The sequence below is a fragment of the Carcharodon carcharias genome (genome assembly GCF_017639515.1).
Source record: "Carcharodon carcharias isolate sCarCar2 chromosome 24 unlocalized genomic scaffold, sCarCar2.pri SUPER_24_unloc_2, whole genome shotgun sequence".
In the NCBI taxonomy this organism is placed as follows: Eukaryota; Metazoa; Chordata; class Chondrichthyes; order Lamniformes; family Lamnidae; genus Carcharodon; species Carcharodon carcharias.
This window is the reverse complement of record NW_024470595.1, coordinates 824,667-843,351: the sequence shown is the minus strand read 5'-3', so window position 1 is coordinate 843,351 and position 18,685 is coordinate 824,667. Positions and strand designations below refer to the sequence as shown.

Sequence of the window (18,685 nt, the reverse complement as noted above, 5' to 3'; positions counted from 1 at the left end):
CCTCCTTCGGGGAGCCCCGAAATGTAATTACATTGAATAAAAACTCAGATCAGTTTCAATTGTTTTTCCCAATATCACAGAAAACATGGAAGCAACATCAGGAATCAATGCAGAGATTTTACTGTGACTGTAAATTAAATCTATTGGGGGTAATTTGATATTTTGTGGATAGTGTATGATGGGTGATATTGGATCACCCGCCCATACTACAGCTCACCCGATTTTCCTTTCAATTAAACGGAAAAGGAAACAGTGAGCAGTGTAAACTGGTGAACAATTCACCATCACTAAGTTGACTACTGGTGAATGCCACTTTCACCCCTCTCAATGTTTATTAGATAGAGAGTTGTCTGTATGCAGCCTCTAAATGTCCCCCAGTTTGGTCTCAATCCCTGAAGATCAGAATTACTCTCCTGAAGCTCAGTGACTGACCTGCCAAGTTTCAGGAAACTTGTCTCATTTCTGTTCTTCCTTAATTCTGGGCTTTTATGAGAACAGTCCAATTTTCCAAGAATTAAAGGAGAGATTCCATGTCCTTCATAACTCTGTGTATTACATTACTCTGTATAATACCTTGGAGTGAATTATATTGTGAAACTCTGCTAACTGTGATTTAAAATCCATCCCCCTGGATTTTATATAACAAGGAAATTTTATTCTCTCCCCTTAACAAAGTTGAAATGTCCCTGTTCTCCTCGTTGACAGGGAAGGGGTGTCCCCCAACTTATTTAGCATTAAACACGCTCGACCTTTACTGCATGTGAGACTATTGCCATAGTTCAGAGAAATCTCCGAGGGTTTCCTAATCCCACCGAATCCTCACATATGGGGCTGAATAATACACTCCTGTATGGAGTGGGGGGTGGAAACTTTACCCAAAAGTAGGCGGAATTCTGAACCCACCATTCAAACTTGGTGTATGATCCATTAATTGATCCAATTGCAAACGGAGGGCGGATTTCAGGCCAACAGGGGGCGAGCATCTGCCCAATCAGTATTGGAGGCCAGCATATCCAGCCTTTGAGGTCATTGGCCTTGACCCGAAACGAATTTACAGTCAGTAATTTAATGGGCCCTCTGGAATGGGGCAGTGTCGGAGGACAGAACAAATGCTGGCATTGTTCACAGCTTGTAGGCTCACTTGGACTTCAGCTATTTCCAGGCTGATAAGCTGAGTGTTTATTTATGAATTCTGCTGTCTCCAAACTTTTCCACTGAGCAGAGCTGGCATTCCTTTTGAACCATTGCATGGAGGATTTGTCCAGTTGCTGCATGTTTTCCTTCAGGAATGTCTGTGCCATTGGACCGAAGGGAGAGGCAGGGGAGAAGGGCCAAACCAGCCCCTCAATTTATTGAGGACTCACTCAGAGCCCTCCTACATGCAGTGTCCAACCAACATGAGCAGCTGATGCCATCCGGTGGGAAGAGTAAGAAGCCAAGCCAAACACGTGCTGCCTGGGAGCAGGAGCTGAAGAGGTCAGCAATGTTGGGCTTGTCAGGAGAACCTGGCCTCAATGCCAGAAGGGCCTCATTGACCTCATGAAGGTGGCCAGGGTGAGGAAGGCCTCAGTATGTGCAATCTTGTGCCAGTGTGCTGCAGGGCACAGTCACGAAGGCAGGAGGAAAGAGAGTTTGGCTGGACCTCCAAGACAACATGATGAACAAAGGCTTCACTGCCAGTGACAATGTCTGAGTGTCTTTAAAGCTTTGGTCCAGTTGGAGGGTGGGAGTTTGGCAGAATGAGAAGGTGAGAGATTTGCACAGTATCCAGGCTGCCATGCACTTTACTAATAGAGGGTCCAGCATACCTTTCAGTAATCTGAAATTGTTAACAAGTGGATATTACACATTCAGGAGGTGTGAACACGCAATGCCCATTTTATAGCCCTATATGATGGACAACAAATAAATACAACACTCAGCAGAACACTAAGCATATGAAAAAAATGATTCTATTTTATATGGGTTTGAAATGGAACCTGCGCTCCTTAATTTTAGCACTCCCAGCGGTTACTCGTCACATCCTGCCAATCAGAAAAACGACCCAATTACGCATAGCCTCTGTTTTCTGAAAGCCAGCCAATCTTCTATCCATGCTAATATGTTAATCCCTACACCATGGTCTTTATTTTATGCAATAACCTTTGATGTGGCACTTGATCAAATGCCTCTGGAAATCCAAGCACAGTATGTCTACAGGCTCCCCTCTATCCACTGCACATGTCACTCCTTCAAAGAACTTCATTAAGTTCGTTATACATGATTGTCCTTTCACAAAACCATGTTTACTCTTCCCGATTACCTTGAGTTTCTATAAGTGCCCAGTTATAACCCCTTTAACGTTCAACTCTGACACCTTCGCCACTTCAGACATCAAGCTAACTGGTTTAAAGTTACCTGCTTCCTGCCTCCCTCACTTCTTGAATAGAGGGGTTATATTTGCTACTTTCCAATCTGATGGAACCTTTCCGGAAACTAGCAAATATTGGAAAATTAATACCAGCGCATCCAGTACCTCATTAGTTACCTCTTTTAAGACCCTAAGATGAAGCCCATCAGGACACAGAATCTTGTAAGCCTGCAGGTCCATCAGTTCACTCAGCACTGCTTCCCTAGTGATTCTAATTTCACCAGATTCCTCTCTCCCTTCCATGTCTTGATTTCCAGCTATTACTGGATATTATCAAAGTGTGCTAACTGCTGCTGTAAAATCTATCCGCTGGATTTAATGCAGCAAGGAAAGTTTATTCTGTCCTGTTACAATGTTGACATGTGCTTGTTCCCCTAGTTGATATGGGAGGGGTGTTTCCCACGTTATTCCCCATTAAGTAACCTCTACATTTACTGCAGGTGCAGCTTTTATTATATTTCAAGGGAATTTCCAGAGAGTTCCCTGTTCCCGGCAGTTTCACAGATATGGGGTGGATTATCAGAAAATCTGGTTACATACCAACTGTCAGTTCTACCAGAGACTGTCCAGTCTGTGTAAGAACCAGTCAGTGGTACAGATTCCTGAAAGTTCCTCCCAGTAGTCCAGCGTGTTTCTGCATTCTGGGCATAAACATGCAATGGGAGAATTCGAACTTATAGATCAGCAGCAGGTTTCTTCATTAAATGAACAGAAATGGGAGCAAATTTAAATAATTAGAATTCGAAAAGTCTTCTTTCATAATTATCTAAATTTAAGATATTTCACCCTCCCGCCAGAAACAATTTAATTAATGATGATGATATATAGGACTTATTTTCCCTTGTGATCAGTACAGCTTACAGTTGATATGGTTTATAATTATTATTATTTAAGTTATTTTTATCTCCACTGGTATTTGTAATCCTTAGACTATCTATATTCTGTTCCCCTTGTAAATAATTAGCCCTATTTCTTATCATCAAAATCCCACGGTTAAACGATTTGATTCACCATTAAGTATACCAACAATTTGCTCACAAAGGCATTATTCTTATTTTCCAGTTTGGAATTTTACACTCATCTTATTTTGTAAAGTTTTTTCTGACTCTGCCTCTTTGTTCTTGAACTGAAAGTTATTTATTTTTTCATTTATAAGATAGTAAATTTTACTTCAATAATGAAAATACGAGCTACAGGACCAAACAAGCAATTACCTCAACTTCTGGCATTTGTACAGAATGTTTTCCAGCCGCTGGAGTCCTTCACACTGAATGTTGCACTGGTTTAGATCGAGGTATTTTATTGTATCACAGAGTCCAAGGACATGAGACAGGACCACACAGTCAATTGGGGTCAGTCGCAATCCAATAAATGCAAGTGTTTCCACAGATCCCACTGTGGCCTGAGCCAGTGCTTTATTCTGAGACTCAAACAGGTAGTGGAATGTATTCTGGAAGTTTCTTTTACCAGTTTTAGTGTCTGTGTTTCCAATCTGACCTTTAACCTTCTCCTTCACCCAGTCAATCACTCGACAGGTTGTTTGATGAAGAAATGGACTCAGAAACTCCTCCAGGGGCCGAGCTGACTGTGGGGAGGAGAGACCAGCAACAAAACGGAGAAATATCTCAAATCTCCCATCTTTTTCACTGTCCGCTTCACTGAGGAGTTTCTGGATGTCCTTGGGATTGGGAGTCAGGAATTGTGCGAGTGCAGCTACAAACTCTTGGATGGTGAGGTGTGGAAACGTGTAAACCACACTCTGGACAGAATCATCTCTCTCCAAAAGTTCCATCAGGAACCCAGACAGGAACTGGGAAGGTTGCAGATTGTACTTGATTAAATCTCCATTTCTAAACACAACCTTCTTCTCAGAGACTCCTGTGAAGGCCATCTCACCAAGCTTCAGGAACACATCATGGGGGCTTTCAATCTCTCGGCTATGGTTTTTCAGAATGTTGTAAATATAGTAGGAATATAGTTGGGTGATGGTCTTGGGAAGTTGCTGGTGTTTCCTGTCTCTTTGTTTAAAGAAGGGACCCAGTGACAGACCGAGGATCCAGCAGTAGGAAGGGTTGTAGCACATGGTGTACAGGATCTCGTTCTCCTCCACGTGTTTGAAAACAGCTGCTGCCACTGCCTGATCTTCAAAAAACTTGTTGAAATATTCCTTCCGTTCATCACCAACAAATCCCAGGATTTCAGCCCAGACGCTGATCTCAGCCTTTTCCAATAAATGTAATGCAGTGGGGCGACTGGTCACTAACACTGAACATCCTGGGAGCAGCTTGTGCTGTATTAAACTGTACACAATGTCAGACACTTCACACCAGCATTCAGGACCTGTGCACATGAACTGAGGTTCTGTATTTCTCAGATTGTCAGCAAAATCAATCCTGTCCTTGAATTCATCCAAACCATCGAATATAAACAGCAATCCCTCTGGGTTTTTCCAGAGCTCTCCCAGAACATTCCCAAAGTAAGGATAGAAAAACAGTATCAGATTCCTCAGGTTTATTCTGCAGTTAATGGTGTTCAAATCCTGGAATTTAAAACTGAAAACAAATTGAAAATCTGGGTATATTTTCCCAGTGGCCCAATCATAAACAATCTTCTTTACCATTGTTGTTTTTCCGATCCCTGGGACTCCACTCACTGCTGCTGAACTCCCAGATTTGGATTTTCTCCAGGAAAAACTGCTCTGGAACAATTGATCAATTCGGATTTTTTCCAGTTCTATCCGGAGATGTCTCTCTCTCCACTCTTCATGGTCTCGGCCTCTTGCCAGCAGTTCATGTTCTACAAGTGTCCGATCTCGAACATTAGAAATGATCGTTAGTTCAGCGTATCGATCATTCAGCTGGAAAATCTTAACCTTCTCCTTTATTAGGATAGTGTTCACTTTCAATGTTTCAGTTTGAACCTGGAGGATCTCCTTGTGTTTCTGCTGAACACCTTCAATTAGAATAGACAGAAAATGTTAGTTGTAGTAACATAAAAGGCTTCTCAATATGATCTTGCTGAAGAGATAGATTCATTTTACAGTTTCAATCGAAGTTTGTGCAGGAATTAAAGCTCAATTATTGGAAACCTCGCTTGAAAGTGAGCAATGGCCAAGAAAAATTTAAAGTCGTCACTTGGTTCTAATATTTACTGAAAATGGAGATTTTGTAAAGTTGATATTTTCTCTCTTATGGTTAACACTTTCTGACCTGCCCTTACTCTGGACACCTCATTACAAATCCACAAAGGTCCTGGTTATATGGTGGTAGGTGTTCTTGTCAATCAGTTTATGAAATCCTCAGCGAAGCCAATCTTCTGCAGCAATGGTAAATAGGACATTGGATAGGAGTGGGAGAGGAAGTGACTGTAATTGTTCAGGAGTCCCACTGTTATTGTAACCTGCCTACAGCAAGTTATCGTTGACATCACTGTGCACTTGGAGGGCAAGACTCCTTCTGGTATTCTATCAGGCTGTGGGCAGGTTATCTAAGACATTAGGGCCAATTGGCTCAGTTGACTGGGCAGCCAGTGTGGATCAAGTTGGTGCCAACAGCATGGGGTTCAATTCCATTCCGGCTGGGGTGAATCTTGGAACTGCCTCCTTGCCCTACCATGGTTTAGCTGTGAGTCAGACCTGCCTTCGGGCAGAGAACTCAAGAAAAATAATTCTTTTCCTGTTGTACTGTGTTTCAGAAATTGCTAATAATTTTTCAGGATTTTTACACATGCATACATTGATTGTGTTTTTATAATAGTCCTGTCATCTTACTGATTAGAACTAGAAATAGAACAACTACCTACTTCACTCCATGTAACATTATAGTAGTAACATTTACAGTTCATTTGAACTGTTTACAAATAATTAATTTTGCTCCAATTTTCAACAATGTCGTTTTGGAAAATTGAAAATAAATTTATTTTAATTATTGCAATGGGTTCAAACACAACTCGTGAATTGTAGGATTATTCTTTGAGTAGAATAGTGAGCTCTCTTTCACCGCCATGAGGAAATGGGTCAGTAGATTCCCAGTCACCCTGAATATTCTCTTTTCCTCACATTTCTCCACATTAATGTGCTGTTGTGTGAATATCTGTAGATATTCTCATTTCGGATCAAAGACTCTCTGACCTCTCATTCTGTTCCGTGAAATAATAAAAATGTAATGTTTCAAATTTCTTTAACATTATCCATTCAATTTAAAAAGGGGCAGATGGTGGAAGGCATAATTAGGGGTGTTCTTTAAGATCACTGGGAAAGGGAAGAGGCCTTTAGAAATTCACAACACAACTTCAAAAAAATTAGCTTGTGTCCAATGAATTTGGTGGGGTTTATTCAGGATGTTATTAGGATAGGGCATGGGAGAAATCTGGTGGACACTGTCACTCTAGACTTTCAGAAAGCCTTCAATAAGCATCCTCACACTAGGTTACTTCATTTGATGGTGTGTGAGTTAAAATTTGAAACATTGGATTAGGTCGTCTCTTCAATCCCGAACCACAAATTTAATTGGAAGATATGTGACAAGTGATCTCTCCCGAGGGTTGGTCCTACACCCAAAACTTTTGACAATCTGTATTCATGAGCTGGACAAGGGTGAAAATATGAATCAGGAGCACAAGTTGTAGAGCGTTAGGAGTACGATATATACGTTTTCGGATGACAAAAACATCGATTTGAAGATTAAGATAGTAGAGGGCGATCAAATCCAATAAAAGGCTACAACTGTGGACACACATTGGCAAACAGTGTTCCATTCAGATAACTGTACCTCATACATATTGATTGGGCTAATATTGAATACAAACATCATTTGCAGGAAACAATACTGAGACAGGGTGAGAGATAAAAAAAATCTTAGTGCTACTGTGTACAGATCACTGATGGTTCAAGATCAGCGCAGAAAAACTGTAGTTAAAGCTAACAAAGTATTGAGTTTATATTAATGGAACCAATCAGTATAAAACAAAGGCTATCACTCTGCCTGTACAGGTTCCTGGTCAGACCACATCCCAGTAGTGTGCACAGTTTTGGTTATCCCTACATTTTGGATAATAGAATGTCATTGGAAAAGTTCCAAAGGAGAGCTGCAGGAGTGATTTCCAGCTTAGAGAAGCTCAGCTACTCAGACAGGCTCAAGGATTTTAATTTGTTTAATGTCAAGCAGCAAAGATATATGCTAATTTACAGAGGCCTAGTAAATACATGAATGCCTGGATAGAGTCCCGATTGAAAGATTATGCTAGTTTATCAAATGGGGGACGATTAGTTTATCAAATGGGGGACGATTAGTTTAAACTATGTAAATGTAGGAATGGACAGCATATTCAGTGTTTCTTTTCTCTGCCAGGAGAACTGTGAGCCTTTGGAATGAGTTTCCAGTTGCTATGGTCGGTGCTGACTCAGAAGAGGGAGCTGGACCAGTTCATGACTGGGACAGAGATCACATCCTGTAGAAAGTAACTGGCTTATAGGTAACAACTGGACAACGCAATTTCCTGAATTGGATTCTATCAACTGAGGAGGTCAGAGAAGAATACTAGGGAACGTTTTCCCACACTGGCTCTGCACTTTTCTATTTTTGCCTCTACCAGGAGATTGCATGATCCTGGAGAGTGGCAGGGGTGGAGGAGTGGGAGGCAGCAGCGGGAAGAACTGTTTAGCCTTCACGGTTGAGCCATTGTGGCTTGATGGACCTTCTGCAATCTTCCTGCTCAGCATTTGATTTGTTAATGATGGGAATGATTTCTTGGGTGCAGGGAACCCGTGACATCTGGCTCAAGGCCCAGCTCTTCACTGTGAGCCCAGAGAATCAGTGCACACACAGGTTTGCATTCTGATTCACAGCATAGTGGGATTCTGGCAGGTGTATATACAATATCAGAATAGCAAACACCAGCTAGACTAAGTCAAAAAATGCAATGCCCAAATATTTACAGAATACAACAGAAATCATATCATATGAATTGTACATTGAATATGTCCATAGTTGAGGCTCAATGACAAATCCTCATCATGTTCAATCTCCTGTTTCCCAGCACTTGATTTTCTGATTTTCAGAATCCGAGAATCTCCAAAACAAAGGTTCCAATCATTCGGATTCTCAGAAAGGAGGCGATGGTATTGTCGCTGAACTAGTAACCCAGAGTACTGCTCTGGGAGCCTGGGTTCGAATCCCGCCACGGTGGATGGTAGAATTTGAATTCAATACAAATCTGGAATTAAAAGCCTAATGATGACCATGAAACCATTGTCGGTTGTTGTAAAAACCCATCTGCTTCAACCCATCTGCTGTCCTTACCTGGTCTGGCCTACATGCACCTTCAGACCCACAGCAATTAGCTCTTTGCAGTTAGCTCTGAAATGGCCATGCACACAGTTGTAACACAAAATAGAAATGAAACCAGACACAGCACCCGGTATCGACTGAGGATACAACAACAGCAATTGCAGCCCTGTCAACCCTGCAAATTCCTCCTTATTGGGAGAGCTGCCTCACAGGCTAGTCAATCCTCATGGAGATAATGTCCCATATTATCAGATAATATCCATCCTTATCCCTGGGACTGGGATAATACAGGTGTCCTGTCAGCAGAGGTGGCAGCACAGTGGTATTTACCCTGGATGTCCTCAACATCGACTCCAGACCCCAAGAATTCTCATGGCATCAGGTCAAACGTGGGCAAGGAAACCTCCTGCTGAGTATCGCGTACCGCTCTCCCTCAGCTGATTCTGTTCTCCTCTATGTTGAGTGAAGGAAGCACTGAGGGTGGCAACGGCACAGTACTCTGGGGGGAGGACTTCAATGTCCATCACCATGAGTGGCTCGGTAGCACCACTACTGACCGAGCAGGCCGAGTCCTAAATGACATAGCTGTTAGACTGGGTCTGCAGCAGGCGGTGAGGGAACCAGCAAGAGGGGAAAAACATACTTGACCTCATCCTCACCAACCTGCCTGCCGCTGATGCATCTGTCCATGACAGAATCAGTAGGAGTGATCATCGCACTGTCATTATGCAGATGAAGTCCCAACTTCACATTGAGGATATCATCCTTTGCATTGTGTGGCACTACCTCTGTGCTAAAGGGGATAGATTTTGGTCAGATCCAGCCAACTCAAGACTGGGCATCGATGTGGGCCATCAGCAGCAGCAGAATTGTACTCAAACACAATCTGTAACCTCATGGCCCGGCGTATCCCCCACTCTACAAATACCATCAAGCCAGGGGTTCAGTGAAGAGTACAGGAGGGGCTAACAAGTAGCAAGTAACATTCACACCACTCAAGTGTCAGAAAATAACGATGTCCAACAAGAGGGAATCCAACCATCGCCCCTTGATGTTCAATGGTAGTACCATCATTGAATACCCCACTACCAACATCGCGGGGGTTACCATTGACCTGGACTAGCCACAAAAATACTCTGGCTACAAGAGCAGGTCAGAGGCTAAGAATCGTGCAATAGGTAACTTACCTCCTGACTCCACAAAGCTGTCCACTATCTACAAGGCACAAGTCAGCAGTGTGATGGAATACTCCCCACTTGCCTGGATGAGTGCAGCTCCCACAACACAAGAAGCTGGACACCGTCCAGGACAAATCAGTCCGCTTGATTGGTACCACATCCACAAACATTCACTCCCTCCACCACAGTCGCACAGTAGCAGCAGTGTGTACCATCTACAATGTGCACTGCAGGAATTCGCCAAGTCTCCATAGACAGCATCTTCAAAACCCACGACCACTACCACCTATGAGGACCAGGGCAGCAGATAGATGGGAACACCACCACCTGGAGGTTACCCTCCAAGTCCCTCACCATCCTGACTTGGAAATATATTGCTGTTCCTTCACTGTCGCTAGGTCAAAATCCTGGAGCTCCCTTCCTAACAGCACTGTGGGTGTACCTACACCACATGGACTGCAGTGGCTCAAGAAGGCAGCTCACCACCACCATCTCAAGGGCAACTAGGGATGGGCAATAAATGCTGGCCCAGCCAGCGAAGCCCACATCCTGTGAATGAATTAAAAAAAGTGAAATGGTTTTAAATGTCCATTTCATCTCTTACCTTTCAGGTGACTGGGTACTTCAGATAAGCCTCTTCCAACGTTCATGTAATCAAATGGATCAGAACCTGTTTAAAGCAATTAACATTCATGAAATCAGATTTGTGTCATGTTATAGCAAAATCTGCAATGTTTCAATCTGAAATTGAATTCACTGTGTGATTTTACCGTACCAAGTTCCTGTATTTCTTTTATTATTTTATTCAACTTTGGGACCCCGTGAAGCACTTTCACAAAGGATTCCCACATCACCCTTCGGGCCCGAGAACCTTTCTCCATCACCAGACTTAGGAGAAGCTTGGAACTGTCCGCCCGGTTTCCCTTATCCGTGAGCTCGGTGACTTTCTGCAAAGAATAATAATGAATATATTGAGGATCAGAGTGAAAGACAAACACCGAGAATGAGGAGGAAAGGATCTGCTCAGTGATGGCATTTCCAATTGTTTTGAGCACAATAAACAGTCACTGGGCCGAGAACTGATGCATAATGAACTTTCACTAAAAATCATCTTCATCTCATTTCAGTCATTAACATCAAATAAATGTGAATAAACTAAGCCAGAAGTCTGAAATACATTTTGGGGAGGGTGAGGGGTCATTGACAATCTGCAGTATTTTAATGTGATCAGTGTGATGAGTTTTATTTGTCAAATTATTGATTGACAATATAATCCACTTGTTTCCTCACACTGACTTCTTGCTGTCATAGTTTCTCATTTACTCAGCAAGAAAATAGCAGCAACTCAGATCTCTGGTGGAAGGGAAGGCACGATTCTGGTCATTAAGTTATTTTAACAGAAGAATGGGAATCTTAAAATGAAAACTGGCAGAGAAATCACCATTGTCTGAACCAAACCAGTACTGTTGATTTATCTGTCAGGAGAATCGACCAATAATAATGGTGAAAAATCCAATCAATCCGATCAATTTCCCCCTCAGTAACTAAAAGTTCAGAAGCTTGATATTTTTGCAAATTTGCTACGAGTATGAAAACTTGGTAAGGAGTGGGAAGTGGATAGGTTTTGAGAGTGAGTGGGACCCAAGGTAACTGAACACTGTGGTGGTATGAAGGAGAGGCTGCTCATAAGTCCAGAGTCAGAGCAATGGAGAATTCCAATGGGAGGTTTCAGGACTCGAGCAGCTTACAAGGAACGAAAGGGTCAAGGTCATTAACTTATTTAAACAGAAGAAGGGGAATTTTAAATTGAAGGCATCTGAGGACTGGGAGATATTATAGGTGAGCACACAAGTGATACCTGGGACCTGGAGTGGTACAGGTTACAGGTAGCAGAATCCAAGTAGCTTAACATTCCAGAGGTTGCAAGGTTACCTTGGTTACCTCCGCACTCAACTGTTCCAAATACATGGATGAAGGTTCAGGAGAAGTGTTGCGATAGGGGTAGAGACTTGCAGTGTTATGTGGAGAGAAGTAGGACATTTTTGTGCTGGCAAGTTTGCAGCAAATTGAGTTCAGCTTGAAGCTGGACACTGAAATCACAGATAGCCTGGCTAAGCTTTGATCAGTGACCAGGGGGAGAAATCAAATCAAGTGGTGAGAAGATGGAGTTTGTGGCAGGGATAGCAGACAATGGGGTCAATTTTTCCAATGTCTAACAGTAGGAAAAGGGAATTACGTTCCACACCAAGAGTATAGAGGCAGGAAATTACACAGTGAATGAACACAATTACCTGACGTTCACGCATGAGGGGTGACTGTCAGAGCGAGAAACAGGGACAGGAATTTTTAAATATTCTTTGACGAGATGTGGGCATCACTGGCTAAGTCAGCATTTGTTACTCATTCTTAAATACCCTAGAGAAGGCGGTGGTGAGCGACCTTCTTGAACTGTTGCAGTCCATCTGGTACCGGTACACCCACAGTGCTGCTGGGAAGGACATTCTCGTTTTGACCTAGTGACAGTGAGGGAACGGCGATAGAGTCCCAAGTCAGAATGGTTGGAGGGGAAGTTGCAGATTGAATGAGTTTAGTTTGCTGAAGCTCATATGATGAGTGATGGGTCACACCAGGAAGACAGAGAAAAATAATTTATTCCAGTTGTGTGCAGTTTTGGACACTCCATTATTGAATGAAATATAAACACTGAAGGAACTATCCTGCAGATTCATCAGCATGTTACCAGGGATGAGGAGTTATTGTTAACGTGGGTATTTGAGAATTTAGGATTCAAGGTGAGCAGACGAAAGGATGAATTGATCAAAGTCTTCAAGCCTCCGAAGCATGAGATAAAATCACAGCATCGATGGGGGAAACGATTGTTTTTTTCTGACCCACAGCATTTCCCTTTGGCTTTCTTTCTTAGTTTGGGTTTTGCACATTTTCAACTCTCCATTGTTTTCAAATGTCTTTTGTTTAACCCACAGGCTTATTTCTGTCATCTACCGTTTCTCAATTTACTGTTTAGAAGTTTTCTGGTAGCTCACTGCTTTCCCACTATACCCTCCCTGTTCCCTCCTTTTCCCAGCCTCATCAAACTCTTTCCTTTTATTGTCAGTCCACACCAGAGATAAACCTGAATCATTCCCCTATCATTTTACAGATAATGATGGATCTGCTGGGTGTTTCCAGTTTCATATCATTGTGTCAGATTCACAATATTTACAGTTCGATCCATTTTCCCATTTCTATTCTGTAAGATTTGGTGATTCCGTTATCTAATATGGGAACAAATCTCAGTGGCAGCATGGAAAGCAAATTAGATGTTGGGGTGCATTAAGAAGGCAATATTGAACCAAAAGTGAGGTAATTTGTAACTTGCTAGAAACATTGATGTGACCATACTTAGAATACAGTGTATAATCCTGATTGCCTCAGTACAACAAGGTTATGAGAGCAGAAACAGAAAAACAAATAGCTGGAAAAACTCAGCATGTCTGGCAGCATCGGCTGAGAGGAGCACAGTTGATGTTTCGAGTCCTCATGACCCTTCAACAGAACGAAGTAAAAATAGTAAAGGGGTGAAATATAAGCTGGTTTAAGGGGGTGGTACAAGTAGAGCTGGATAGTGGGCCAGTGATAGGTGGAGATAACTAAACGATGTCACAGACAAAAGGACAAAGAGATGTTGAAGGTGGTGATATTATCTAAAGGAATGTGCTAATTAAGAGTAGACAGCAGGACAAACAAGGTACAGATAGACCTAGTGGGGGTGGGGTGGGGGGGATGGACTACTAAAAGGGCTAAAAGGTAGAGATAAACAATGGGTGGAAATACATTTAAAAATAATGGAAATAGGTGGTAAAAGAAAAATCTATATCAGTTATTGGGAAAAAAGGAGGTGGAAGAAACGGAAAGGGGGTGGGGATGGAGGAGAGAGTTCAAGATCTAAAATTGTTGAACTCAATATTCAGTCCGGAAGGCTGTAAAGTGCCCAGTCGGAAGATGAGGTGCTGTTCCTCCAGTTTGCGTTGAGTTCCACTGGAACAATGCAGCAAGCCAAGGACAGACATATGGGCATGAGAGCAGGGTGGAGTTTTGAAATGGCGAGCAACAGGAGGGTCTGGGTAATGCTTGCAGACAGACCGAAGGTGTTCTGAAAAACGGTCACCCAGTCTGTGTTTGGTCTCTCCAATGTTGAGGAAACCGCATTGGGAGCAACAAATGCAGTAGACTAAGTTGAGGGAAGTGCAAGTGAAATGCTGCTTCACTTGAAAGGAGTATTTGGGCCCTTGGATGGTGAGGAGAGAGGAAGTGAAGGGGCCGGTGTTGCATCTTCTGCAGTTGCAAGGGAAGGTGCTGTGGGAGGGGGTTGAGGAGTAGGGAGTGATGGAGGAGTGGACCAGGGTATCACGGAGGGAACGATCCCTACAGAATGCTGCCAGGGGGGTGAAGAGAAGATGTGTTTGGTGGGGGCATCATGCTGGAGTTGGCGGAAATGGTGGAGGATGATCCTTTGAATGCGGAGGCTGGTGGGGTGATAAGTGAGGACAAGGAGGACCCTATCATGTTTCTGGGAGGGAGAAGAAGGTGTGAGGGTGGATGCGCGGGAGATGGGCCGGACATGGTTGAGGGCCCTGTCAACCACCGTGGGTGGAAAACCTAGGATAAGGAAGAAGGAAAACATGTCAGAGGAACTGTTTTTGAAAGTGGCATCATCAGAACAGATGCGACGGAGACAAAGGAACTGAGAGAATGGGATGGAGTCCTTACAGGAAGCGGGGTGTGAGGAGCTGTAGTCGAGGTAGCTGTGGGAGTCGGTGGGCTTGTAATGGATACTGGTGGACAGTCTATCACCAGAAATTGACTGACACTTCCCTTCCCTTCCTTGACCTCTCTGTCTCAATTTCTGGTGATAGACTGTCCAACAATATCCACAACAAGCCTACCGACTCCCACAGCTACCTCGACCTCACCTCCTTACACCCCACTTATCACCCATTGTTTATCTCTAACTTTTAGCCCTTTTAGTATTCCTTCACCCCACCCCCACTAGGTCTATCTGTACCTTGTTTGTCCTGCTGTCTACTCTTAATTAGCACATTCCTTTAGATAATATCACCACCTTCAACACATTTTTGACCTTTGTCTGTGACATCTTTTGGTTATCGCCACCGATTACTAAGCTTCTTGTCCCAACAACCGCCCCCTCCCCCCACCACATCCCTTAAACCTTTTTTTCACCCCTTTCCTATTTTTACTTAGTTCCGTTGAAGGGTCATGAGGACTCGAAACGTCAACTGTGCTCCTCTCCGCCGATGCTGCCAGACCTGCTGAGTTTTTCCAGGTATTTCTGTTTCTGTTTTTGTTTTGGATTTCCAGCATCCACAGTTCTTTGCTTTTATCTAAGGTTATGAGAGCTACTGAAGAGAACAACTAGAGCGATTGAGAGGATGGAGGGGTTGGGCGAGGAGCTATTGTGTAAACTGGGCGTGTCCTCACTGGAAAAAAAAGATTGAGAAGTAATATGATTGCTGTTTCCCATTGACTTCAATTTTGTGAGGACACCTTGATGCCACATTAGCTCAAATGCTGCCTTGATGTGAAGGGAAAGCACCATCACCTCTCCTCTGGAATTCTTTTGGCCATGTTTGAGCCAAAGCTGCGATTAGGTCTGGAGCAGAGTGGTCCTGGCAAAACCTAAACTGAGTTTTGGTGAGCAGGTTATTGCTGAGTAAGGGCCAGTTCAAAGCACTGTCAACGATACCTTCCATTGTTTTGCTGATGACTCGGAGTAGGCTGATAGAATTGCAATTGCTGGCTTAGATTTGTCCTGCTTTTCATGGATAGGATATTCCTGTGCAATTTAACACATTGTCAGGGAGATGCCAGTGTTGCACTGAAACAACTTGACTAGAATTACGGCTAGTCCTGGAGCACTAATCTCCAGCATAACAGCTGGGATATTGTTGGGGACCTTGCATCCAGTGAGCTCGGTTGCTCCTTTTACATCATGTGGAGGGATTTAAATTGGCTGAAAACTTGTTTCAGTGAAGATGGGAACCAAAACCAAGTGGATGAATCATCCACTAAACACTTTGGACTGAAGATAGTTGCAAAAGCTTCAGCCTTATCTTTTGCACTCGTGCTGGGCTCCCCATCATTGATTATGTGAATGTTTGTGGATTATTCTCCTCCATTTAGTTGTTTAGCTGTTCACCACGATATTACTGGTCTGGCAGGAATGCAAAGCTATATGCACTGATGGTTGTGGGATCACTTGCTTCTTATATCACAGAATCACAAAGTGCAGAAGAGGCCCTTCGTTCCATTGAGTCTGCATCCAAACGTGAGAAACACCTGCCCTACCTACCTAATCCCATTTACCAGCCCATAGCTTTGAATTTTATGACATGCCAAGTGCTCATCCAGGTACTTTTTACAGGGTGTGAGGCAACCCGCCTCCACCACCCTCCCAGGCAGCGCATTCCAGACCATCACCACCTTTTGGGAAAAAATGTGTTTTCTTACAGCCCCCACTAAACCTCCTGCCCCTCACCTTGAACTTGTGCCCTCTCATGACTAACCCTTCAACTAAGGGGAACAGCTGCTCCCTATCCAATCTGTCCATGCCCTTCATAATCTCCTGCCCCACAGAACTCATTTCTCGTTATCTTGACTCCCTTCTCTCTCCCCTTGTCCAGTCCCTTCCCACCTACATCCGTGATTCCTCTGACACCTTACGTCACATCAACAATTTCCAGTTCCCTGGCCCCAACCGCTTCCTCTTCACCATGGATGTCCAATCCCTCTACACCTCCATCCCCCACCAGGATGGTCTGAGGGCCCTTAGCTTCTTCCTCGAACAGAGGCCTGAACAATCCCCATCCACCACTACTCTCCTCCGTCTGGCTGAACTTGTTCTCACACTGAACAATTTCTCCTTCAACTCCTCTCACTTCCTCCAAATAAAAGGTGTGGCTATAGGTACCGGCATGGGCCCCAGCTATGCCTGTCTCTTTATGGGGTACGTGGAACATTCCTTGTTCCAGTCCTACTCCGGCCCCCTTCCACAACTCTTTCTCCGGTACATCGATGATTACTTCGGTGCTGCTTCATGCTCTCGGCGGGACTTGGAAAAATTTATTAATTTTGCTTCCAATCTCCACCTCTCCATCATTTTCACGTGGTCCATCTCTGACACTTCCCTTCCCTTCCTTGACCTTTCTGTCTCAATCTCTGGTGATAGACTGTCCACCAATATCCATTACAACCCCACCAACTCCCACAGCTACCTCGACAACAGGTCCTCATACCCCGCTTCCTGTAAGGACTCCATCCCATTCTCTCAGTTCCTTCGCCTCCGTCGCATCTGTTCCGATGATGCTACCTTCAAAAACGTTTCCTCTGACATGTCCTCCTTCTTCCTTAACCGAGGTTTTCCACTCACGGTCGTTGACAGGGCCCTCAACCGTGTCCGGCCCATCTCCCGTGCATCCGCCCTCACGCCTTCTCCTCCCTCCCAGAAACATGTTAGGGTCCCCCTTGTCCTCACTTATCACCCCACCAGCCTCCGCATTCAAAGGATCATCCTCTGCCATTTCCGCCAACTCCAGCATGACGCCACCACCAAACACATCTTCCCTTCACCCCCCTTATCGGCATTCCGTAAGGATCGCTCCCTCCTGGACACCCTGGTCCACTCCTCCGTCACCCCCTACTCCTCAACCCCCTCCTATGGCACCACCCCATGCCCACGCAAAAGATGCAACACCTGCCCCTTCACTTCCTCTCTCCTCACCGTCCAAGGGCCCAAACACTCCTTTCAAGTGAAGTAGCATTTCACTTGCATTTCCCCCAACGTAGTCTACTGCGTTCGTTGCTCCCAATGTGGTCTCCTCTACATTGGAGAGACCAAACGTAAACTGGGCGACCGCTTTGCAGAACATCTGCGGTCTGTCCGCAAGAATGACCCAAACCTCCCTGTCGCTTGCCATTTTAACACTCCACCCTGCTCTCTTGCCCACATATCTGTCCTTGGCTTGCTGCATTGTTCCAGTGAAGCCCAACGCAAACTGGAGGAACAACACCTCATCTTCCGACTAGGCACTTTACAGCCTTCCGGACTGAATATTGAATTCAACAACTTTAGGTCTTGAGCTCCCTCCCCCATCCCCATCCCCTTTCTGTTTCCCCCTTCTTTTTGTTTTTTCCAATAAATTATATAGATTTTTCTTTTCCCACCTATTTCCATTATTTTTAAATATTTTAAAATATTTTATGCTCTCCCCACCCCCACTAGAGCTATACCTTGAGTGCCCTACCATCCATTCTTAATTAGCACATTTGTTTAGATAATATCACCAACTTTAACACTTATGTGTTCTTTTGTTCTATTGTTGGTGACATCTTTTGATGATCTGCTTCTATCACTGCTTGTTTGTCCCTACAACCACATCAACCCCCTCCACTTCTCTCTCTCTCCACCCCCCCCCCCACACACACACCTTAAACCAGCTTATATTTCAACTCTTTCTTGGACTCGAACTCAAGTTCAGTCAAAGGGTCATGAGGACTCGAAACGTCAACTCTTTTCTTCTCCACCGATGCTGCCAGACCTGCTGAGTTTTTCCAGGTAATTCTGTTTTTGTTTTGGATTTCCAGCATCCGCAGTTTTTTTGTTTTTATCCCTTCATAATCTTGTACACCTCAATCAGGTCATCCCTCAGTCTTCTCTGTCCAATGAAAACAACCCAAGTCTATCCAACATCTCTTCATAACTTAAATATTTCTTACCAGGCAACATCCTGGTG

General features: G+C 43.9%; 1 protein-coding gene across 4 annotated transcripts in view; it reads right to left on the bottom strand.

Annotated features, from left to right (window-relative positions):
* The window catches only part of LOC121273521 (NACHT, LRR and PYD domains-containing protein 3-like), an 82,763-nt gene that overhangs the window by 32,942 nt on the left and 31,136 nt on the right, over positions 1–18,685 (bottom strand). For 3 of the 4 annotated variants that reach the window (XM_041180702.1, XM_041180701.1, XM_041180703.1), the window contains 3 exons: positions 10,651–10,822; positions 10,480–10,545; positions 3,625–5,362 (listed from right to left, as the gene is read on the bottom strand). In XM_041180702.1, coding sequence (XP_041036636.1) covers positions 3,625–5,362; positions 10,480–10,545; positions 10,651–10,822 — 1,976 coding nt within the window. The remainder of the gene's footprint in view (positions 1–3,624; positions 5,363–10,479; positions 10,546–10,650; positions 10,823–18,685) is intronic. The other variant, XM_041180704.1, reaches the window with a different exon arrangement.